The 25350-nt window shown below is 54.1% G+C and overlaps 1 protein-coding gene across 3 annotated transcripts in view; it reads right to left on the minus strand.

Annotated features, from left to right (window-relative positions):
- Window positions 1-23322, minus strand: part of NECTIN1 (nectin cell adhesion molecule 1) — a 74181-nt gene extending 50859 nt beyond the window's left edge. For 2 of the 3 annotated variants that reach the window (XM_031599825.2, XM_090123713.1), the window contains exon 1: window positions 22601-23322. In XM_031599825.2, the coding sequence (XP_031455685.1) occupies window positions 22601-22682 (82 nt within the window). In that variant the 5' untranslated portion in view covers window positions 22683-23322. The remainder of the gene's footprint in view (window positions 1-22600) is intronic. The other variant, XM_090123712.1, reaches the window with a different exon arrangement.
- Window positions 23323-25350: the final 2028 nt, after the last annotated feature.

Consider the following 25350-nt stretch of genomic DNA (forward strand, 5'->3'; position numbering starts at 1 on the left):
GTTGAAATGGTTTGTGCTAACCTTGGAACAGAATGTTTCTTTTTTTTATTTTGTGGTGTTCATTCTGCCCGCTTTAAATCAAGTTCTCTTTTTATTATTTACATTTGAAGTCACAGATTTATTTTAGAACGACTTCCTCTGTATTCTCACTTCTTCCAAAGGGAGTTCAGCACAACCCTGAGCAGAGCTGCAACCAAATCCAAATGCTTTGGCTGTAAGGCAATGGGACTCTTTGGATAAAGCCAGGCCAATGCTGTCTCTTGAAATCTTGTTTCTGTGTAAATTCTCTCAATGTCAGTTTGTTTCCAAGCAGAAACACCCAGTCATCTCCATGGCCAACCTCTCCAAGAGCTCTTGAGCCTAAAGAGCAAGCTGCTCCTTCTTGCTGGTGCATCTCCCCACCTGGGCCTGCTGTCAGCATCCCATCCCTCTCCATCCCTTGGTCGGGAGCTATTTGGGGCTGTGCTGTGCATCTCTGTGCTCCCCATCCTCTTCTTGGAGCTGACAGACGGATCTGCTCCCACCCTCCACCTGCCCACCATGCCCACCTCCTCCTCCGTCTGCTGTTTGTGCCTTCCCACTTGCTAACAGTTACCCTTCAGGCTGTTCAAGAGAACGCATGTTCTTTTCAGATGGAGTGGGGGGAAGAGCAATAACACAAAGCAGACTAGAAGATTTTTTAGCAGACACGACAATATGGGCACGGTTCCTGCGGAAAACTGTTTGGGTAGATAAACATTCTAGGTACTTTACTGCCAGGAACGCTTTGTGGCATCCAGGTGACCCAAGCTGTGCAGCCAAAACAGAGGAAGAAGTAGAACCTGCACAAGTTGCCCAAGGAGGTTGTGGATGCCCCATCCCTGCAGGCATTCAAGGCCAGGCTGGATGTGGCTCTGGGCAGCCTGGGCTGCTGGTTGGTGACCCTGCACATAGCAGGGGGGTTAAAACTGGATGATCATTGTGGTCCTTTCCACCCCAGACCATTCTAAGGTATGATTCCATGACTTGAAAGTGGGATGTGGCAATGGACATACCAACACAGGTCCCTCAATGGCTGTGGACCACTGCATGACCACCATGTAAATGAGAGGTAAGGGAAGGAGAAGCAGTGCAGAATGAATCTATGGGAAATGAGAACAGCTCTGCAAAGGGATGGGGTGAGCCTGGCAGGGGCTGCCCTTGGTGCTTCGCAACCTGCTGGTATAGCAGCAGGGCTGAAAACTGCACAGCAGTTGGGGTGTCCCTTGTTTGCCACCCCTGCTCTAGAGCTGTGGGAGCTAACAGCTGTGAAGAAACATCCTCACTTGTTGCTATTGCCAAGGTGATAGATATAACACAGCTGGATGCTTGAGTACCTAAGGAGACAGATGGAAGGATATAAATAGTGCACAGAGAGAGAGGACAAAAAGTCCCATCCTCAGTTCCGTGTAAAGTGACCAGAATAGTAGTGGAGAGGCTTCCAGAAATAACCAGATGAGTATTGAATGAATGCAAATGAAATCTTTAAAAAAGGAAAAAAAAAAAAAAAAAGAATTCAGGGAAAGGGCTGCTTAGTTTGTCTGAACTGTGTTTCTCCCATCAGGGAAGGAGTGCTCATGTCATCTGGATGCCACGAATGGTTCTGGCTGTGAGATACAGGAATATTTCAGTGGGGCAGGCAGGGAGAGAAAGATAAGTCTCCAGATAAGTGTCATTAACTCCTATTAGTGTGTGTCAGAGAGTTCAGAGGGTCACCCTTCAGATAAGGGTGGGAGCCCCATGGGCTGTGTCTGGCAGCAGATTCCTGTCTGTGCTAAATGGAAAAGGAGGCAAAGTTTGGAAGAGAGATCCCAGTAGTGGGCATGGGGATGCAGAGAGCAGCACAGGACGTGTCCTCCTGGCACAGCATGGCGTTGGGCAGAAATAGATCGACTTGCTAATTAGAAGTAAGGCTGGATACTGAGAAGTGGCCATTTCACTGGAGGACTCGTGCTCAGCAGACTGGCTGATCCAAACAAGGGGAACAGTGCTTCAGCCTTGTGCCCTGCCTGGGTATCCCACAGAAATAACCTTTCCTTAAGCCTCAGAACGGAGTGTTTTCCTGGTTCTGGTGGGGCAGCAGCCTTGGGGCTTTGCTCTTTCAGTGCATGACAGGAGGAACAGATCCTTGGGGCTGAACCCCCAGCAGATCAACAGCATGGTGAGTATCCAGCCCACAGGTGATGGAAACAACTCAGGAGGATGGGAATGCTGTGCCCCAAAGGGAAAGGAAAGGGCTTCATTTAGGGGTGTGACACCTTCCTCAGGAAAGAGCTCATCAGAAGGAAATGACACCCCTGAACTGGAGAATAGCTGCTGCTTTGCAGGGCTGAAGGCAACCTGAAAGGCCAGCCTGATCCCATCCCTGCGGCTGCTCCCAGTGCCAAGGGAAGGACTGGGGCAGCAATAGGAGCCTGAGAGGGAGTTTACAGTGCAGTGAGTGTGGCCCTTCCTCCATCCCATAGGGAAGGAACAGCTCATGGACCAGCCTGCATGGGGCCTGGGGGGCTGACATCTCATTGGCACAGTGTAAATCCAAACTAATTGCACTGTTTGCTCTGGGAATACTCCCAATGCACTCGGTGTAACTGAGAAATACTCCAATCTCTCCCATCGCAAATGCTCTGCTCTTCCACATCCTTATAGCTAGGATCTGCGTTGCCATTTTTTTTTTGTTTCCCCTCTTATCTTATATTCCTTTTCCTTCCATTGTCCTCATTCTAGGAAACAAAAGAAAAAAAGCAGGCAGATTTGAGATTCTGCCTTTGCTCTGTTCCATGAAATCCCTGCATCCTTCAGACTTGCCTTGCAGCTAACGAGTGCTCCGGACCAGACGATGAGGTAAGGGTCCCTTGGGCAGGAAGGCAAGCTATCTGCAGGCAGCTGTTGGGCTGCAGGGCGAAGCCATTTTAATTACCTGGCAGCGGAGCACCAGCTGAAGAATGGTCAATGTGTAAAGCAAGCGGGGCTGGGATGTCTGCAGGAGGCTGCCTGCTGATCTTGGGCTAGATTAAATTCTTCTGTGAGGGCTGACCACAGCTTTATGGCAATGGGGTTGGGTTGGGGCAATGCCTGTGCCCACAAAGCAGTGCAATTGCAGCACCCTAAGCAAGACCTGCGACTTGAGCAGGAGCTGAAGCTGTTGCTTTTCCATCCTTAGCACTGCACCTCCTCCAAGTCCTAGGTTTCCAAGACCCCATGGTTTGTGCCATCCCCAAAAGGGGCACTGCTGGGCCACGTGCTGTGCTTAAGAGTTCAGCACAATGCTTGGCCTCTTACAACCCAGGTCCTACTGTACCCCCAGCAGGTTGCTCACATCCCTAGGCTCCATCTGTCCCCGTGCTGCCCTGGGCTCTGTGCCTCTTTCCCCACTCTCTCCCACAGGATCCAGGGGCTGCACCATGCTCTCATTCTCCTCCATGCAAGCAGCCGCACCCCGAGCCCATCGAGCTCTGACTTGCTGGAACAGCTTGGGCTGGTTCTGGGCAGAACATGCTGGGACCTGCTTCCTCCTCCTGGCCCTTGGAGCACTGACACGTAGGCTGCTGGGCACGCTGGATGCAGCTGTGCGCTGCGGGATCCAACCCTCAGACTTTGGTGTGGAAAAGGTGCAGGTCTGTGAGTCACCTGGATTCTGCAGGTTTCTGCTCCCTTCCCTTGCTCTGGGGGTGGACACGGTCTCTGGGCTCCACTCCTGCCCCTCCTGCTCCAGATGGGAGCTCACATCAGACCCCAGGGCAGATGCATGTGGCTGCAGCCGTTGGATCCCCCATAGCCAAGTGAGGGGGATGTCCTGGTGCCATCTGGTGTCCTTTGGTCCCAGTGCTGTGGCAAGGACGTTAGGGGAAGTGCATGCTGCACCACTGCATTTCAGGGCTCAGTACAAATATTTCTGGCTTGCACAGCTACAAATCCCCCCCCCTTAAATGCCATGTTATTTCTCCAATCCAGCACAAGCTGGGCTAACACATGGGCAGCTGCCCCCACCGCTTCCCCAGCGGAGCTCAGGCAAGCATGACACAATGCATAATTAGGTTAATGAGCTAAGCACGGATTTTAATTGGGATTCCCTGATTTACTGGTCTGTCTCCTCCTTTTGTTTTACTGCCGGTGAAGGTTCCTAAAAGCTGCCCTTGCTAATGGCTCTGATATCAGAAAGGTCTTACGGATCTTTAATTGTATTTAATCATCAAGGTAATTAATGATCCTTGAGCAAAATGGAGATTGCATCTAGAGGAGTTCCAGTCTTGCCCTTCAGCTTCTGTTGTGTCTGGGCAAAGGCATCCTGCAGACATGTAGGAAGTGGGGGGGAGGAACAGGGAAAGACAAAGGGATGAGAGGAGAGGCATGGGAAGGGAAAGGGTTGGGAAAAGGGCTTGAAGATGGAGAAGCAGCTGGATGGAGGAGAGGGGAGTGGAGAAAGGGAAACAATCCTATTCTTTCTCATCACCTTATATGAATGTTGTGATTGATGGGATGGAGAGAACCCTCAGCCATAGGTGCAAGGAGCCCCACGTCCTCCTCTTCCTCTGCCCTTCTTAATGGCTACCACGAAATGCCCAGCTCTGCCATTGCTGGGGGTGGTTGGTCACCCCACACCTCCAGCCCTGCACTCATGCTGCAGCAGGTTCATTCCCGTAAGCCAGAACCACCTGTTTCTGCCATTCCCCTTTTTCCATCTCTGCTTCCCTCTGGCACCGTTTCACTGCAGGAAGACATCTCCCAAGCTCAAAGCCCAGTGAGGGAGCAGCAGCAAGCTGCAGCACGTCTCCAGTCCCAGCCACAGCCAACATCTTCATCTCTCCCAGCGTGCCCAGAGCCGGTCTGACCAGCACCAGCTGCCTGCTCTGACTCGCCCCAGAAATGCAGCTTCAGTCAAATGGCAGCAGGGAAGCAAGCAGGGCCATGGGGTGAGTCCTTATGGCATGGGACCTACTGGGCCATGCACACTATAGGCACAGGGCTGTGCTGGCTGGCTCCCAGCCCCCTAAGCTCAAGAGGTGGTTTAGTGTAGAGGAACCATTGCTTTTCCCTCCTGCAGCCCTAGTGAGGGTGAAGCACGGTGACTTTGGTGCAGGAACCAAGAAGCAAAGCCTGGTGGGGTGATGCACAGGGCTGCACAGGGGAAAAATGCAGCAGGGCTCATTAACAAGGCTTCCTCTCTGCTTCCTCTTCTAGTGGGTTTTCTGCAGCAGAGCACAAGGAGCCCTGGCAAAGTGCTGGAAGGAACATGCTCTTATGCTGTCACTGCAGATCAGCCATGCTGCAGCTCCAGCTGGGAGCCAGGTGAGCTCTGTGAGTTGCAGAGGCACTGGTGAGCTGGGCAATGCACTGCCAAGTGGGCAGAGCAGGAGCTCTCAGTGGAGCAGCCCGAAGTGATGGTGCACGTTTGGGGACTGAACTCCTTTCCAGATATGGCTCTCCTTGGAAACCTGGGGCTCCCATACCATGAGAAAGGGCCTATGTTGAGCTGGTTGGGCTGGGAACCTGCCCCTTCCTGCTCCGGAATAAACCTCCTTGCAAGGCAGGTTTCAGCTTGCTGGGGCTGTCAGCTTGGCGGCTTTCGCTTCTAGTGGTTTTTTCCTTCTTTATTGCCTACATATCCACCCCAGGGCTTGAGAAAAGGCTGCCTCCTTTGCAGCATTAGCAAACGTGGCAATTTTCCCCACTCAGAGTATTTCATACATGGGCTTTTTTCTCCCACGCTCGCTCCTCATCCCATAGCGCTGGGCTACCAAAACTAAGCAAATAAGGACACGAGGTGTGAAATACAGGGAGAGGCAGAGCAGGGAGCTGCAGACAAAGGAGTGCCAAAAGGAATAAGGGATACCAAGCAAGTCAGCATGCTGCACAGAGAACAGGAAGGGAGGAAGTTGCAACTGGTGTGTGCCTGCTCATAGCAATGGGCTCCAGGAAGCACTGAGAGAAAGGGAGGAAGGAGAGGGCTGAAAAACTGGGATGTGATGGGGTTTATAGTGTGCTCAGTGATGCTCCCCCAGAACCTGCCCTCCCTGAAGGCAGAGCGGGGTCTGTTACCCCACCATGCTGCTCCCAGTCCTGGGAATTGGCCATGCTGATTGCAGCAGTGAAGATGTGGATCAGCCCTTTCCTCCCTCCCAAGGCAGAAGATTGTGTCACTTATTCCCCTGTAAACAAAGCAGCCAAAAGAGAAGCCCAGCCCAGAAATGAGAAACCTTCCTGGAGCCGTGGAGCAGTGCTGGGGCTCCATCATGTGAGCTTGGCTGTGTGACAGCTGCCTCGTGCTGGAGCACGGCACCCTAACCCCACAAACAGCAGCAGGTCCTCATGTCCTGCCTTGCTCTTGTGCTTCCCAACCTGGGTTCAATGCCACTACCTGCAGAAGTGGGGCTCAGAATGCACTGGCTGCTTCGAATGAATCAAAATGCTCTTCCAGAGCCCTGCTGGGAAGCAGGATGCTATGTTGGGTGATGTGGTCAGCAGCACCTGCTGCACCCAGTCTATCACATTTAAAATAAAACTGTCCTCTGCCATCTGCAACCAGATATCTGCAATGAGAGGTGCTGGCTAACATCAACAACAGCAGGGCCAGGAGAACCTGATGCAAACAAAACTCATCTGCTTGCTGACTTCCACCTGTGTTGCAGCACAGCTTTGCACCAAGCAGTAAACCCATGCTGGTTCTGGGAGCCAAGGCCTGGAGTATGCAGTCAGTGGGGCTGTGTTGCACCAAGCACAGCTCAGGGCTCTCTGTGCAGCTGCTCAGTGTAGTAGAAGTGCTTTCTCCCTCCTCTTTCCTTCTGACCCTGCAGTAAAACATCTGCACAGCATCAACACTGATGTGAAGATGTCCGGCGTCTAAAAGCATCACGAGAGCCCTTCCTCATCAAAGAGCCCCAATGCCTTTGTTTGCTGCTGCCTGCTGAGGAAGGATCAGCCCCAAGGACCCTTGCAGTGCACACAGAGCTTGTTTGAAAACTGATCTCAATCCGCTGCCTTCGTTTTGGTTTTCTATCAAGTAGTAACAGAGCAAAAGATGTTGAGGGCTGCAGGGAAGTTAATGGGCACAGCCTACAAAACCTCACTGAGATGCTGTGAAACCTTTGAACCACTGCTCAAATAGATTTTTAAATAGAGTCCCAGGCCTCGATGCACTCAAGGTGATGAAGGAAATGAACAAAGAGTTCTGACGGTGCTGTGCACGAAGGATAAATGGCTTTCTCATTGATAATGCCAGGGGCTGAAGCCAAGGGATTCATCAGCACATTCTGGCATCCCAGGGGACTGTGGGACTCTGTCCATCCTCTTGTTAAATCACACGTTACCAGAAGTGGGTTTGAAAGAATGTGAGGGTAGCAGCAGCTGGAAGCCCATCTTGCACCCCATAAAACTCCTGAGCATCTCCAGAAAATGACACCAACCCGTGGATGTGGCTGCAGGGAGGTGAGAGGAGCAGTGCTGACCCAGCTGTATTTGTTGCAGGGGAGGAATCTGCTCTCCCCATTCTGATGCTGTGAGGACCTGAGCTGCTTCCCATCCAGCCAGGACTGCAGAGGAGCATGCATTTAGGCACAGCAAGAAGGGGAGGAACCTGAAGATCCTACTGTGCTCCATCAGGTCTGCTCGTAGCACATCCAGCATCCCCTGTGTGACCTTGCATTTCCCCACCCACTCAGCTAGCAGGGTCTTGCTGGCAAAAAATAGAGGCAGAAAGATGTGAGGTTTCTCGCAGGAAGAAGAGCAGTTTGATTGCAGAAGTCCCATCGATAACCAAACGTGCACCAGTGGACCACCACGTCCACCCGATGCAGCTCTAAACCAAAGTTTTCCTCCTTCGTTGCTTCGGCAAAACAGAGGCAAATCCCCTAAAGATGGCCACGATCCATTGTGCAATAAGCGACCTATATTCCGGCCACATACCGCAGGAAGGCAACAACAAAAGACAGCAGCAGCTCTTCCCTGCCCCCTTCCCCTCTCCCTGCAGATGTCTGTTGGCTAATCCGCAGGGGCACCAGGACCAAACCTCCCCCACCCGGCTGGGTCAGCGGTGTCACAGCAGTCCCCGCAGCCCCACCCTCATCCCTACCCCCACCCTCATCACCTTCATCTCAATTTCCGTCCTCACCTTCATCATCTTCATCCCCGCTCCTACCCCCACCCTCACCATCTTCATCATCCCCATCCCAACCTCCATCCCCTTCTATGTCCTCAAGCTTATCTTCATCACCCCATCCCCCTCCGCATCCCCCCCACCCCCATCCTCATCATCTTCATCATCCCCACCCCTCATCCCAGCCCCCAGCCCCATTCTCACCCCCTCCCATCCCCATCCCTACCCCCACCCTTATCATCTTAATCATGCCCTTCTACATCCTCAACCTTATCTTCATCACCCCATCCCCCTCTGCATCCCCACCCTTACCCCTATTCTCACAATCTTCATCCTCACCCCTATCCTCACCATCTTCATCATCCCCATCCCCCTCTCGCCCCCCTCCGCATCATCATCTTCATCATCCCCACCCCCCATCCCATCCCTCTTCTCATCCCCACCCCATCCCCCTCTGATCCCCATCCCTGCCCCCATCCTCCTCATCATCATCCCTGCCTCCCATCCCAGCTCCCAGCCCCCTTCTCATCCCCACCCCTGCCCCCACTCTCATCATCTTCATCCCCATCCCCCTCCACATCCCCATCCCTACCGTCATCCTCATCATCATCTTCATCATCCCCAGCCCCCCTCTCACTCCCACCCCATCCCCCTCCGATCCCCATCCTTACCCCCATCCTCATCATCCCCCCATCCCAGCCCTCTCACCCCCCCATCTCCGTTCTCATCATCTCCATCCCCATCCCCCTTTCCATCCCCATCCCCCTTCTCCTCCCCATCCTCTCCCCCTCCCCCCGCACCCCACAGCCATGCAGGGGATGAGGCGGTGCAGGGGAGGAGGTTTGATCGCGGCTCACGCCGTGAGCAGGAACAAAGCGCCGGGACCAGGAATGCGGAGCAACCAACAGCATTTCTATGCTAATGAGCGCTCCGATCAGATCCCACCGCCTGTGGCAAATGGAAGTGAAAATCCGGGCTTGAAAGGACGCAACTTTTATGGCCGACGGAGCGTCGCTGGGCTCCTACACCGGTCCTGCTCCCTCGGTTTTATTTTTAATTGACTTCCACCGAGCTGGAGCACTGCGCGTTCCAAATGGAAACAGCTGCTGGAACTGAAAATCAGCATCGTAAAGCGCGGACGTGTGCAGTTTTGTGCTGTTTACTCCTGACTGCTCTGCTCCCATCGCTCAACGGCCCGACCCGAACAAAGGATGCTCGGCACAGGGTTAAACCCCTCCTGCATCCCCACGTGCTGCGTCCTGCACCGAGCATCCCATGTGGAACTGCAAGGTGCAGGATGGAAGAAATCCGTCCCATGTGCCCTTCAGGGCATGGAAAGGACCTCATCTGCTTCTCCTTTGGTACCTCTGTAGAAACTGGGACTCAGGATCGCAGCAATGGAAATATTTCTAGGAAAGATTGTAAAACCTGCCCCAAACTGTGCAGAATTCCCGTGCCTTGTCCTGTTAAGGGGACAAAACACCAACTTGCTGCCAAAAGTGTTGGTCTTCTCTTGGTTTCAGATGGATTGCTGCATTTTTTTATGCCCTATATCAGAGGTCGTGGAGACAATATGGGCCAAGGGATGCCTCCAACCACCACCTGCACACTGCCCTGCTCCCCATCCTGCCAGCCATTCCCCACGCAGCTCCCTGGCACCAGCGCTACATCAGTGGGGCAGAAGCAAACTCCTCACCTTTGCACAGCCATCCAACATCAGCTCAGCATGCAGAGCCCTGCTCCTTCAGCAACAAGACCTGACAAGGCGTTGGCCCCTGGAGGTTGACCGCTGGACTCCCTGACCTCATCCAGTCACTGCTTTTTAGCAGGCGTGATGTTCTGATCAGCAGGAAACAGAGCTGACGTGCTGCTGCTTGGTCCCTCTTTGCAAACAAGCCGTGCCCTCCTACACACCAAAAACACCAGCTGGTAAAGCTTTGGCCATCCCGCTGCTTGTTCTCAAGGGATAACGATCCAAAGGCCTCGTGTTGCAAAATAAACTGGAGATCCCCACGGATTGCCAAATTCCTGAAGTCAACATGGAAACGTTGCGCATGGGAGAAACCTTGGCTGCGCAATGCAGAGGGGCGAAGGGCTGGGAGTGAGCTCTGCTGATGTGGTGCTGAGGGCTGTGAGCACAGAAGGTGCTCTCTCTTTTTGTGGAGAAAAGCAAAGCAGCCATCTAGATGGTCCAGCCATGAAACCCAACCGTAGGTGCCTGCTGCAAACATTTCTGCAGGTGGAGTTGCTGATGGGGGAATTAAAGCTCAGCTTTTCTCCACGGGGAGATTGCAGCAAGCTTTCTGCACTAAGGGCAGCAAAGGGCCTGGATGCCTGATACCAACAGATCCAGAGGGAGGACCTGCTAGCAAAACCAGACCCTGCTGCAGGTGGGACATCCCTCCTGGGTGCAGAACCCAACCGTGTGAGCAGACCTGCAATAAAACCCTGAGAAGGAGGAGTGAATGCGGATAGCACCTCTTGTAGAAATGCTATTTCTCCCGCTGGGTGCCAGTCACTTCAGATGCTTCGGTGTTTTTAAGGTGGTTTGCTGGGCAGAGAGGTGTTTAGAAAGCCTGTCACTAAGCAGCGTGCTGCAATCTTAAAATAACTGATTAATTAAAAACTGGCCCTGAGTTTGTTGGGCCCTAAAAACAACAGAAGTGGATTTTTACACTTTGCCAACCAACCGAAGGCCTCTGATTAAATATTAACTGCTTCATTCAGACCACAAGCAACATGCAAAGCTATTTACTGCTCCAAACAAACATAGCCAGCGATGGGTGGTGGTGTCCACACCAGCAAGTTTCCCATGTGTGCCTGAGTCAGCGTGAAGCCAGGAGGCATTTCAGCACACGTTTCATTGGGCTCAGCACTCGGTGGGTGCAGCTCTCTCCAGGAGCACATGGCTGAGCTGCAGACAGCCCCATCCATAGGCTGCTGACGTCAGTGGTTGCCTCTTTGGATCTCACTGCATCACTTTGGTGGCTGTCTGATTTCTTTTCCTTTCGTCCCCTTCTCACAAAGCCCAGTGTGGGACCAGCAGTGGCTTGGCAGTGATTTTTAGGGATGCAGAAATCCATGTGGATGCCCTCGCTCAGCCCTGGGTGGTGGCAGCGGGGACAGAAGCACGGGGCATCAATAGGAACCAAAGCCAAACCAATGCCACAGGCCAAGACAGCCCATTCCTTGCAAACCCTGTCCATCTGCAGTGACCCAGCCAGGCTGCAGTGCTGCTCTTTGTCCCATTAACAGCTAGGTAATGGTACAACCCCTCTTGTGCTCCATGCCAACTTTGAAGGCTTTCCCCCAGGCTTCCCGGTGTCATTCGATGCCCTGGAGCAACAGGACAAACGGTGATTGTTCCCCATCTTATTTCTAATTATGATTGGGAATAAGAAAGCAGCTGTGCTCCTGGTTGGGCCCCCAGCCAGCCCCGTCCCTCCCCCCATTTCACAACCATACACTCAGGTTTCTGATGCACCGAGATCAAATAACCCATCACTCAGGGTAAGATATTATCCCCTATTACCAATTCAATGCAAACAGCTCTCGTCTTCCTCAGATTAAAAGCCAATTAAAGAGCGTTGCTTTTCAAGGGGAGAGGAAACTGAGAGGGTTTTTTTTTTGGTGGTTTTTTTTGTTGGTCTCTGGCAAGGAAGTAATGTCCCTCAGAAGTGCTATCGAAGGGTTCTTTTAAAGTCACATTGATCTTGCTCGGAATATTTTGGGCCTCTTGTCTGCATAGGAAAAGGGAAACACAGAAAGGCCAACAACAGAACCTCAACAACTCATGTCCTAAAAAAAAGAGAAAAGGAGGAACTTTGACTTGCTGGAGGATCGATGGTGTTTGCTTGAGTCAGCAATTGGTGTTTTGGGTTTCAGAGCTGTCTCGGGGCAAGGCAGCCTTACTCTCAAGGTGAAGAGCAAGCTCATAAATCTGGGAGAAGCTTCAAGCCCAGAATGTGTTGATTCCCTACCACATGGAGGGCAGAGCCAGCGGGAAAAGGGCACTGGCTCTGCAAATAGAAATTGGGATGAGCGCTGGTAAATCGCGTGTCACAGAGGAGGAGGTGACATTCAGCTGTGAGAGGAGGGAAAAAGTGATTTGAAGCCAGCTCTGTGCTCACCAGGACTGCAAGGCTGATTTTCTGCTTCCCACCACTCGCACCAAGGCTGTCTCTGGCCTCAAACACCTCCTCATGCCCTGGGTGCAACACGTCCAGCAAAAGCCAGAGAACCCAATTACAGCCTGCATGCACTGAGTGCCCCAAGCTCACGCTTGCAGCTCCTGCTTGCTGCTCCTATGCACCAATGCTGGGTTTGGAAGATGAGCGTGCCCATCCGCTTCACTGGCGAGGTAGGTGACCTAATGAGCTCCTGTGCAACCTGAATTATCTTCTGTTTCTATAAGGATGCTAAAGTAGCACAAAAACATGTCTGTCAATCTGTCAGACTGCATTTTCGTCTGTCACACGTTAGCCCAGATCTTCCTGTCTACAAGCGGATAGTGATTTGTTGCTTCCTCTTCTGTTTGCTTTTTAAAAGCCGTTTCCACCTGGATTATACACAGACACACATCCACACACACACAGCAGCCAGCCCCTTTCTCTGGGCTCTTTATCCTTAGCAAGGCAGGCCAGGAGCAGTGTACCCTGGGCACTGACCCTCCTCACAGCCCAACCCGCTGCTGGTGCAGAAGCAAAGCAGGGGCCAAGCTGAGCCTCCCTGGCTGTGGGGAGCCCATCCCAGCCCATGCCAGCCTGCACTTGCCCACCTGCAAAATGTTCCCATGCAACCACAAGTTTTGCATGGGGAGAGGAGGGGCCCAACTGCAGCAAACTCCAAATCTCGCTCCCACTGTCCTGGCTGAGTGTGAGCACCAACACGTCGGAATCCACCCCATGTCCCCTGCTTCAGCTTCAGTGACCTCTGAGATTGCACCAGGAGCCCAATGGGCAGAATGCAGGGAAGCAGTGGGATGTGGACGCAGCCAAAAGGGGACAACAAGGACACACGTGTCTGTGATGGGTGCGGTGGGGGGCTGGAATGTTACGTGGCCATTCCCATCCCTCTCCCTTTCATTTCCGCCCAGGAAAAGGAAGGCTTCTCTCTGCTTGTGTGCTTTCTTTCCCAGCGTTCCCCCAGCTGCAGCTCATGAAACCCCGTCTCAAGCCACCCCGTCGCCATGGCAACGGGCCGAAAATGAACAGATGGTGCTGGGTGGCCGAAGCCCCATGGAGGGGGAGCAGCACGGCATGAGGAATGAGCACCCAGGGGACAGGGATGTCATCCTTTGGCCACGGCGAGGCGTCTGCACGGTGTCACCCCAGAGTGGCCCTGCATGGTGGGGGGCACAGATGTGGTGCCCTCCCAATGGGGTGGCACCCACTGAGACCCATTGTTCACAACTTGGATTCCTCCGGCTTCAGGTGCTCACAAACCCACGGGAGCATCACCAAACCTCACCCCATGTTTCGGGGTGTTGCACAGCATCCCCCAGATGGATTCATCCTGAGCAGGCTGGGTGGTAAAGACCAAACCCAGCACTAATCTCCCCATGGATTAATTGTCCAGTGGAGCTTTGGAGCTGAAAAACACCCCGGACCATCCCATAGGTCCCCACCTGAGATGGGATACAGGATCCATCCTTTGCTTGGGGGATGCTCAGAGCTGAGCCCGCTCCCCCTGCTCCCCATTCCTGTGGCCTTGGCTCACGCTGACAGAGATCCTGGCCTCAGGGGGGGGCCCAGCCCGGCCCAACCGGCTCCCAGCCCACACCCGTGAGAAGAGCTGGGCCCCTCCTGCCTCCCAGGTGTGGCCCTGCCCTGCGGGAACCGCTGCTGCCAGCCGGGATGCGGCTGTGGCTGGGAGCGGGGGAGCAGGGGGTGGATCTGCAGCTCGGTTTGCTGGATGCCCTCAGCATCCCAAATCATTGTATTTTTTTGTTTTCTGCTCATTTTGGGTTCAGACCCCTTGGGAGGCCGTGGCTCGGTGATGCTCAGAGCTGAGCCAGGTGATGCTGATGCCAGGTGATGCTTTCCCCAGCTGAGGGGCGGACAGCAGCTCCCAAGCCCAACTCTTTGGGCTCCTCCACCTCCCAAGGACAGCCTCCCACAGCCAGAATCCCCTGTCAGAGGGAAGCACACAGCCCCCAGCAGCCCTGGAGCTGCTCCAGCCCTTTCTTCCCCAGCCCGGCAAGCCCTAACCCACAGCTCTGCAGAACAGGTTGGGTGCAGCTCTGCTGTGCCAGCTTCCCACGCACAGCCCTGCCCGCCCGCACCCCCCCGCCAAAATGGCCCTTCTCTTTTTTTTCTCTTTTTTTTTTTTCCCGGATCAAAGCTGCCTCCCCTCCCTGTATTACAAACATTATTCAGCTCGAGATAAGATGCTCTCCAGCAGCTCTTTATTAATCCCATTGGAGGCAGAACGGATGCAGCGAGATAGGGACTCAGCGTAGCCAGGACAGTGACAAATGTCCCACAAAACACCTTTGCAAAAAGAGAAGTACATTGTTTTGTGTGGGTTTTTATTTTTAGCCAGAAAGTCTTGTGGGAACTGTGGGTAATAATTAACAATTATTGAACTTTACACCCACCATCCCTCTCTCCATCCTGGCTGGCTAATAACACACCCAGCACTGTGCCAGAGCAGGGTGGGCTGCAGAAGAGCTGCTCCCTTGCTTTCACACTTGAGCTTGCACCCCTAACCTTGAAATACCATAGAGATCCTTGCACGGGGCTAAAATCACCACTGCCCAGCAGACAGATCAGTGCTGTGGATTTTATAGCACAAGGATTCTAGTGATCCGGTGCTGGGAAACTTGCACACAGCCACCTAGGAAATGCACAGCACACGCACGGTGCTGATTGCACATACCCAAGCATTTGCTGGCGTGCAGCCATCCTTCCTGCCTCTTGCAGCATGGATTCCCAGCAAACACCTTTCACCTGCCTTTACCCCCTCTCGCCAGATCATGAGTGCAAACCAGAAGTGACCCGAAACACCAAACGAGCAGAAATCAGGCAGGGAAGCCAACAGACCACGTCCACCTACTGCCACAACTCCAACCCACGCACCGTGCGCTCAGCAAGGTAAGAAACTGGGCCTGGTGTTTGCAGAGGCAGAGCAGTCGTGCATCAATCTGTGCACAACAGTTGTGCAGCTATATGTGAGGAGCGATTTTCTACAGTCCCTGGGCAAAGAGCTGCCTGATTTTGGCTGCTTGGAAAAAGGAATACAAAATAAAGGAGAGGGTCATCTTGCCTTGCGCTTGTGCAAAGCAGCGCACGCCGGACTGGTTGTGCAAGGTGCCTGCAGATGTATGGCAATGTGAGCAGAGCAGAGAGGAAAGGCACGTGGAGGTGAAGGGAGCTGGCCAAGGGTATTCCAGGGAGCGTGTGGCAAAGCCAAGAAGTGCTGCCAGCCCTTCAGAGCACAGCTTGTCTTTGCCATCACCTCCAGGCCAAGCTTTCCCTTGAAGTAAAAGCTGATTCACGCCAGTGGAAGTCAGCATTGTGGCTGCACATCCTCCTGCTTCCCTGTGTGCAAGGTGTTCTGCAGGCACCGGGACACCGAGAGCACAAAACAGACAGAGAGCTAAAAAGGATGCTTTTAGCCTTGTGTTTCAGAAGCCAATATAGAACCAGTGAAAGGCCTCAGATCAATAGTAGCCAAGCTGCGAATCGGAGTCCACCCCCAAAGCCTCAAAGAGGGTACAGCTGAGACAGCATCTGCACAGACAGCATCTGCACAGAGCGTGCCTGGAGCTGACCTTGAGGAGCTGCCTTGAAGTGCAAGAGGGGAGCTCCTTCCTCCTTCCTTCCCCCTCTCCATTCTCACCCTTGCCATGCAGCCCTTGTTCCCAGCTGGGTTACATCACTTGGAACAGAAGCTGAGTCCTGACAAACTCGCTCCACACTGCAGGCTTGCAGCACATCCCAGTGCCATCCCATTGCACGGATTTTGAGGCAAACCTGCTGCTCCAGCTCGTCTCCTAGGCTGGCGTTCCCAAGATGCTCTGCTATACACAGGTCCTCCTCCTGTCCTGCTGTGTCCCAAGGGCAGAAATCCCCATCCTACAGCCCCATCCCACACCTTGCTGCTGCTCCCTGCCTCTGTGCACAGCCCAGCCTGCCCCGTAGGCTCGGCCAATTCACAGATCCAGGCTGATACACAGCGGTGATGGATCCGTGATTTGTTGATCATTATCAAACAGCACTAACACAGGGCTGAACTACCCGACGAGGCAGGGATTGAACCTACTTGCCTCTCCAGAGGCTGGCCATAAACAAAACTTAAATAATTAGAGTGCTTGGGCGGAGATGCAGCCTCTAAGTATTCTTAGGCTCAGGCAAATAAAGGAAATAAATTCTTGGAAGGTGCCAGGAAGGATGGGGCAGAGGGAGGCTCATTTTCCACATCACTTGAGTGCAGCCGTTGTAAATCTCACTGAAAGATGCACCTCCCCAGGCTAGCGATATTTTTAAACTCCGGCAGAAAGGGGAGAGAGAAAAAAAACACATTTTTAGTATTTACACCACAGGCGAAAAGAGTATTTAAAAACCAGGATACGTTTTTGAAAGTCTGTTCCTGCCATGCGAAGAGAGAAAGAATATTCTTTCTATAATGTGATAACTGGAAATATCAGCCCTGGAGAATTCATTCCTACCACCATCCTTCTCTTGTAGGCCAAATCCCAGAAGGACCCGGGGTTGAGGAGAGAGGGATGAAGGCAAAGGATGGGGTGCAGTGCTCAGCCTGCCAGCACCCAGCCTGCACAGCCAAGAGGGGTCCGGGGTCCCATGGAAACAAGCAGCTGATATGAATTATAAGATGGCAGGGATGCTGCTGCATGACACATCCCTGATCCCTAATGACCATACATGGGCACAGTCTCAGCTCTGCCCTGCTTGCTGAAGATGCCCCGCTCTGCAGCTCGGTGCTGCTGATAAAGGGAAGAACACGAGCAGCCCCAGCAATGAGCAGCTCCTGCTGCTGTTCCCGCTGCACAACGCCAAGCTCTGGCTGCTGCCTTCTGTTCCAGTCCTTAAAACAACACTGCTTCTCAAATGACACCCGCCTTGGCTAACTGGGTAGGGTGACAGGCAAGCGGCAACGCGAGGGCATCCTGTGTGCTCCGACCTCCTTGGAGCAGCAGAGATCTTTTTCCTCTGTGCATTTATACAGCCCCTAAACTAGCTTTGATTACTCGTCCTTAACACTTCCTCCAGGGCAAGAAGGCCCTCAGCACAGGTGCTCTCTGCTGAGGATGTGTCCCTTGGGATCAGCAAACCCTTCTCACCCAGCACAGAGGTGCAGAGGGGCACCTGGCTCAGTTTCTACATGCTGTGGCCACATCCCCTCCGCTGCCAGGCCCAGGAACAAGGCTGGTTTTGCTCTCAGGTGGCCACGGGGTGTTGGGTGCCAGCCTCACACAGATGCGTCTTTGTGCCCCGAGCTGTGCTTGCCTGTCCCCAGAGCATCCCCTGGCCGCCAGCCACCAGCTGCGAGCTGCATGGCCCTGCTGTCACGCCTGGCCCTGCCTCCGGATGCCTCACTGCAGCATGGGGGGAGGAATGGATCTTCCATGGGAAAGGAAAAACACACTCGGGATCTGTCTGATAATGGAGTTTTCCCAGGTAGAGAGAATGCTGAGAAGGGAGATGGAGGCAGAGCCGTGACTAACCAGGCTTGGGAGCACCTTCTGTCTCACAGCCAGGTGGCCCATCTGGTACCTGCCGCTGCTTCGAGGCAGGGATGTGATTTGTAGGTCCTGTAATGTTCCTGCATGGCTAGGAGCAGACGGAGTCACTTTGCTGTCTTCTGCAGTCAGAAAGGTAAATGGGAACCCTCGCTGCTGCACACGGTGTCTTTCTGGGAGGTAAGTCCCACTGAAGCACTTTCCTTTCCAGAACAGGAGGATGGCGATGAGATGGTTGGTCCTTTCCTCCCAGCCATCCTCAGCATGCCATGGAGAAGCCAAAGGGGCTGGAGATGTTGGCCATGTGTCTCATCTGCAGGAACAGCCTGGGATGGATGCACGCACAGCAGGGGATGCAGGAGCTGCTGCCTTGGGATTGCTGCAGAGCAAAGAGCTGCCGCAGCCTTTATGGTGCTGGGCTGTGCAAGTGCTGCATCAGCCCCAGGGATGGGGAGAAACAGCAAATGGACAGCATGAGGACAATGCAAGTGCTCGTGGAGGCTGTGACAAACAGGGATGGCAGCACAGGACACAGAACACAACTCGGTGCTGGCAGTGCTGGCCTTTGCACCTGAAACTCACATTGCTTTTGTAAGAGCACAACAGCATCAAAGGTGGGAATGCAGACTTTAACCCGGCACGGTGGAGAGCACAGGGGTCAGAACTCTCCTCCCACAGGCAGCACTTCTGCATTTGAGCAGTTTGGGCAGGAGTTTCTGTCCTGCTATGGAGCCCTGAGCAAAGCAGGCTGTGAGGGTATGTCTGTGTGCAGCACATTCCTCACCTGGGCTGAACCTTCCCTGAGAGAAGCAGAGAAAACAGAAAGGCCAAGAGGATATCTGCGCTGCAACAGCAGCCAAACAAAGGGAGGGATGGGGAGAGGGTTTGTGCTTTAGTTAAATATCATTCACCTGGGCTTGGGAGCCTGAATTCTCTGTGCTGGGATGGCTGAGTTCTGGTAATTAATACTGGAGGTGTCTCAAGTGCAAACTGTGTCCCAGCTCCAGCAGCACCAACTCACCCCGCGTCGCAGCTGCCCTGATTTCATCTGATGGATTTGAGAACGCAACATCTCTGGGGGGTGCTCAGATTGGAGTACCTCTGTCCCTCTCTCACTGATTTCTGCACCATGCTCGCTAGCCTGGGAAAAAGCCTGAGCAAGAACCACCACAACCTTAAGCAACGGTGTTGCAAGACTCAAACCTTTGCTCAGCGCTCACGAGGACTGTGGCCACCCATGCGAGGACTCAGCAGCTCATTTCTGCAGTGCTCACAGCTTCTGCTCTTCCCCAAAGGCCTTTTTCCCTGATGCTGTCCCCATATCCACTGCAGTGCTGCTGGTGGGAACGGGCTGTCCTCAGCCTTAGCAGCACAAGCAGAGGGCACAGGGGGAAGCAGCTCACATCAACCGGCTCTTCTGGTTCCCTTTGTGATTCAGCCCAGCTGTGCACAGTGCCCAAAGGATCCTGCAAGAGCCTCCCTGCAAACTCAGCTTCAGTCCAGAGATGCCTTGGGCTCTGCCACCATTGGAGGCTAATCAGCCCCCAGCTCGTTGCCAATGCTTTTCCATGTCCCTCTGCAAACGGGGCTGTGTGCTCTGGGCTGGGAGCTCTGCAGGGAGCATCAGCTCTGAGCTCCTGTCACCTCGCCCATGCTGACACAGCCACGAGCTCACACTTCAGGCCAGGTTAGAACCCGACAGGTCGGTTCTGCAGCAGCGAGCGAGGTTTAATGAGAAAACAGCAGCAAAGGACACTTTTTGCTTCTTGAAATAGCCTGACGTCGCTGGTTCTGAGCTTCAGGCAGGGCAAAGAAAAACTACCAACCAACAACTCAAAGACAGAGCAGAACTTTGGCAACTTTTTCCCTTCTGGAAGCTGCTCTGGGATGTGAAAGCAGCTTTGCAAAGCACAAGCTGAACCAGATCTTGCAGTGGCACGCAGTGATGCTCCCCACAAAGCAGCCCTCCCTGCAGCTGCAGCCCTGCCTGACCCAGCGCCCGCGGGTCAGCGCCGCTCAGCCAACACTGCTTTCAAGCACAACGATGGAAAAACCTCACATCACAGCTGGGAGCACCTCTCCCTGCTGAGGATCTCAAAGCGCTTTGCAACGAAAGTTGAGAGGCCCAAGAGGTGGCCTGGGGACAGCAGACAGGAATTTGTCCCTGTGCAAAGGGAAGCAGTTGGGGAGAGGAGTTTCTGGCTTGCCAGCAGCCCCCATTCATGTTCACAGCTCAGAGCCATCAGTTGGCAGCAGGTTTGCATGGAACCCTGCGCTCAATCCGTTCCAGATGATTGAGTCGATCGTGTTAAAGACACTGTAAGGGCCTCGTTATGGGTTTTACAGCAGGGAACTTTTATTTCCTTATCAGAAGGAAAGCTAACATTGTCAGAAGGTGGAGGCAGTGTACGTGGATGGGAACAGAATGAAATGGCACTGATTAGATGGGCCACTAAGGGTTTTCAGAGAAGCAGGCATTGCCTCCTGCCTTCCTCCCATCAGCTGCTATAAACCAAACAGCATTTTCCAAAAAAAAAATAAAATAAAATAAAAAATCCACAGCTTCTAATTCACTTATAATAGAGAATCCTAAGTTCCCCCCTCCCTCTTCAAGCAAACGTCTGCATACAAAGCACACGCATGGTGTGTTACATATATATATGTATACTTTCAGCTTCTGTTATAGATACCCTCAGCTTCTTTGAGCACTGCCCACCAAGGAACGAGCTGCCTCAGCACAGCACCCACACCCGTGTCAGCCCATGGTGCTCTGTGCAGCTCTGGGTGCACCCACGGCACGAATAAACCCACGAATGAATGAAAAGGATGAATGAATAAATCCGTAACAGAGCAGCAGCCATTCCTGCAGAGGTGCTGCATCCACCTTTCAGCCAAAAGCCTCACCCACGCAGGAACTGTGGGGCACTCAGTGATCATTGGTGGGGTCAGGAAGGATGATCCTACAGTGTTGCTTGTCCCCTTTGCACGGCAAGGTGCTGCTGGATGCACTGCTGCCTTATCCCAGTGGGACACTGCAAGACAAACTATGAGGCTACTGCAGAGCAGTAGGAGAGGAGACTGACTGCTGGCAGCACAGCCTCCAGAATAGCCAAAAATAGAATTGGTGGGGAAAAGGAGTCTCCTGGGACAGAGCAAGGTGAAATGCCCCTCAATCACTGCCTGTGTATTCTCAAAAGGGACTGGAGGAGGATGAAACCCTTCTGGGTTACCCAGAGCAGCAGTGCTGCACCCCCGGAGCCTCACAGAGGGCTACAGGGAGCTTCCTGCCCATGAGGAGAGCTGCATGGGAAGCTGGAAGCCTCCTTGCCAGGAGCAGAGCTGTGCCTGGGAGCACAGGGAGCCCCAGGCTGCCCCTTGCACAGCCTCTTTTTGCAATGCTCAGCCGATCCCTTTGTCCTGGGAATACAGAATCATACCCAGACCTGGATTCCCTTCGCTGTTAACCTTACCCCTCTCACGAACTCTTCCTGCTTTCTTGACCAGCCACCTCCTGCCCACATCTCAGCTCTGTTTTCCCCCCGCTTCAGTTGCTCAGTGCAGCCCCCGTGCACTGCCCATTTCCCACGTGCTGGGCGATACAATCTCCGGCTTTGCTAGCACCAAAAGACCCCGGACCACGGCGTTTGCTCCCGGTCAGCCCTCTTATCTCAGCCCTTGCGACCCACAGCTCGCAGCGCAGCCATTCCAGCTGCACATCCAGCGAGCTGCCCCAGCCCGAATTGCGGAGGAACGGACTCCAGTTCCACCCTATCCTCATGCATGTCCTGCTGTCCGGCTGCAAAGCGTGCCTCACGCAGGCACTCACTGTCCCTTACCGCTGCCCAGGGGTGGCACATGTGGCCGCAGCCATCGCTCCTAACCCGGTCACCTCCAGCCCTGACCCGAAAAGGCAAGCAAGGCTTTCGTTTTCTTTTCCTAGCTCATTCACCAGCGCTGCTAAATCCAAATCGCTGGTCACCCTTCCGTATGAACGCCTCGGACAGCCTTCCCGGATGGCGTTAACCCCTTCGGCGCCGGAGGAAAAGACGAGCCCCCCCTTTCTCCTTCCATCCCCTCCCCATATATCCCCCCAGGGCACTTCATGAAGTGGGTCACCCGTCCGCTGCCAACAGCTGTGCCAGAGCCTGGGGCAACGCCGAGCCCCGATGGGGACACTCAGCCGGGAGGGCTCCAACGAGCCGGGGAACTGCAGATCCGCATCTTTGCCCATCTGCTCCATTCCGAGGAAGCAGAATCAGGCACGCCAAGTACAAAAGCAACGAAAGGAAGGTTTGAAACGCGGCAGCAGTCCAACCCCCCCTGCAAAGAGCCCGTGGGAAGTGTGTGTATGTTGAATACGGAAGGGGGGGGGGGATTTCTTCAGGGACAGCTGAAACCTCCTTCTCTCTTTCCGAAACATCTGTGCTCGCTCCCCAGCACCGGGTCCCTTCCCGGGAAGGCTGCCTGCTGTGCCTCGCTAGACTGATCCAAAGAGCAAACAAACCGCCTCAGCTCCCAGCACTCCGGAGCCCACTGCCTGCAGCTGTTTTCAAAACAAACGATCGTGTTGTTTCCTCTCCGGGCTAAAACCGGCCCCGGCTCTCTTCCACCCTCAGGCAGATGCTTCCACACCTGCTCCAGAGGCGCACCCCCAAAAAGCCGACCCCGTGCTTCCCTGCGCTTCCCGCATCCCGAACCCCCCCCCCCCGCCCGAGGGTCGCCCCGAGCCCCGCAATCCCGGCGTGGTGCGGGGAGGGAGGGGAAGGGAGGGCCGGCCGGCAGAGGCTCACCTGGAAAGAGCGCGGCCGCCAGGATGCAAACTCCGATAGTCCACCAAGATGCACGGCAACTTGTCTGCAGCTGTGAAGCCATGAGAGTTCCTTCGAAGAAATGGGCGAGGGACGGTCTGGCAGCGTAGCTGAGCCCCCCACCCTCCCCGCCCCTGGTGATGCCGCTCAGGTCTGCTTAAAAAATAAAAATAAAGGCGCAGGAGGATAAAGAGGCGGTGCGCCCAGAGGCAGGAGGATGGGCGGCCGGAGGAGAGCTTCGCACATCCGCGGGGTCCCCGGGGCTCGACGGGGCCCCTTTGGGCGGCTGGGCAGCGCGGTGCCTTCCTCCGGTAGGGAGAAGGAGGGAAAGGGAAGAAAAAAAAAAAAAAAAAATTACAAAAAAAAAAAAAGTGCGGGGGGTGGGGAGGGGGCAAAACAAATAAAGAGAGCTCTCCTCGGGTTGCTGCTGCTGCTGCTGCCGCCGAGCGCAGCGCGGTGGTGCCGTGATTCCAGCGGCGGGGCTCGGCAGCCCCCGCCCGCCGCCCGCCCTCCGCTTCCCGGGGCGCGGAGCTCCGGTAGAGCGGCGGCGGAGTTCAGGCGGCGGAGGAAAAGGAAAAGGGCCGATCGCGGAGCTCCATGGCCGGGCGGGGGGCGGGGGGGGGCTGCCCGGGTTGCAGGGCACCGCCGCCCGATCGCACACACGCACGCACTCCTCCCGGGCGGGGCGGCGGCGGCGGCGGGCGGCAGCGTTCTCCCCCTCCCCGTGATGTCAGTGCTCGGAGGAGGCAGGGCGCCGAGTTAACTCTTTGCCTGCTCTGTGCGGAGTGCCGGAGCCCCGCCGGGTCCGTCCGCTGGAGCCTGATGCTGTCAGCAGGGCAGCCAGCATCTCCCCCGCCTCGCTTCGCCTTCCCTCCCTCCGGCTGCTGCCTTTTGTTCTGCGAAGCCCTGGGGAAGGGGATCCTTTCGCCCCGAGGTCTTCGAGCACCCAGGAGTTGAGGCTGTATGAATTTCAGTGGCAGCTGAAAGCCACCTATTTAGCCATTCTTACACCTTCCACATCGATCGCGTGGGATCTCAGCGTGCACTCATTGATATATTTCCTTCACGTGAGGATCCGAAGTAATACATAGCGTTTTCATGGGGTCTGATGAAAGAAGGAGCTTGTTCTGGACACGTCGATAAACGAGGGGATTCAGCAGCAGCCGCACGGGAGGAGGGAGGCACTGCTTTGCTGCGCATTGTGTCAGCCCTTATTTTCTGGACACAGATGCTGCTTTTGTGGATCTTTTGCTAAGGAGGTATTTAGGCTGCAAATGGCAGCTCCTGCGCTGCCCCGGCCTCAACGAGGATGCCGAACCCCAAACAAAGATGTGAACAACAATGACAACAACCAGCAACAAAGTCATGTTGATTTCAAGCTCCATTAGAACAACACGGGAACAAATCAATGCCTGGCAAGCAGAAAAGGACAGAAGCAGTGGGGAAGGATACCACACATGGTGGGGAAGGGAGGGAGGGGGGCAGCCAGCAGCTATAGACAGATACCTCTAAGGACCCCTTTAGCAGTCGCCTCCTCCTTTTAATTCCCTTAGAAGTTAATTCCTGTTCAAGGCAAGGATGGGCAGCTCTGTAACAAAGCGGATTAGCCAGATACAAGGTTTGTTCTAAAATAACAGAAGTTATTACGTAGTAATGAGGTTCGATTAATAGATTCGCTGGCTTGGAGGCCAGCAGGAGGCCTCTGGGTGCTGTGCTCACAGAGCAGAGGTGCTGAGCTGCCCCAGGACCACTGCCTCCAACACAGAGCTGCAGCCTGGAGTGCACAGCTGTTGTCCTCGTGGACAAGCAAGGCACAGAGAGCCCTGGGCATCCTTGCAGCTGTTGTTTCAGCGGTTGGTTTTGCAGCCCTTGCAGTGTTTATCTGGCTAGTTTCACCTTTAATCCATAAAATCTCATTATTTCTTTTCCAGGCTCCATTTAAAGAGATACCTCTGATCAGAAATGCCTTCCCTGGGCAGGTCTCCTTGCGTGGCAATCAGGTCCCTTCAAGACTCCCTCACTGCACAGCGTTCCAGCTTACACTTCTCCCAGTGTGATGCTCTCCCTTGCAGCACACAGCTGCAAGGTGCCTCTGCTCAGAGCTCAGGCCGTGCTTTGCTGCAAAGCCAATGCAAGCAAGGCGGCTCTTCCCTGCTAGATTTAGGGTACAATTAGCATTTCCCTTCAAGAACAGGGGGAGATTTCATACAGCCTTGGGCCTTGGCCTCCCACATCACAGGTCTGCAACACTTGAGACAAAAACAGGAATCCATTAGCAGCAGGAGCAGAGCGTTGGCCTTGGTGCACCAGGCCCAACTTACCGAGCCAGAATGCATTATTTTCATGATCCTACACAAAGCAAAACCCATCACATTTGGCACAGTTCTGGCTGTTAACTTCTAAGATTTATTACACGGTGCCATGGGGCCCCTGTTCTGCAGCTTTTTGTGAGTCCAAAATTTCCGTGAAGCCCAAAGGGACTTCTGCATGAGCAGGAAAGGCAGGAGCAGAATGCTTCGCTTTGGCAGTTTCTGTTATTTCTAAGGGAGGAAGATCGTAATGTGTAACATATTTAATTGCATCATGCTCGGTTTTTTGATTTGGGGAGGTCTCCATGCTCACAGCCTCTGGGAGCTGAGGGGGCTGCCTTCTGCTGGGCTGGATCAGCTGGGTTAGCTCATTCCTTGCTTCTAACTCTGCTGGCAGAAGGATTCTGAAGTTCATCCCAGTCA

This window comes from Phasianus colchicus, chromosome 23 (genome assembly GCF_987193195.1).
Source record: "Phasianus colchicus chromosome 23, bPhaCol1.hap1.1, whole genome shotgun sequence".
NCBI classification, from domain to species: domain Eukaryota; kingdom Metazoa; phylum Chordata; class Aves; order Galliformes; family Phasianidae; genus Phasianus; species Phasianus colchicus.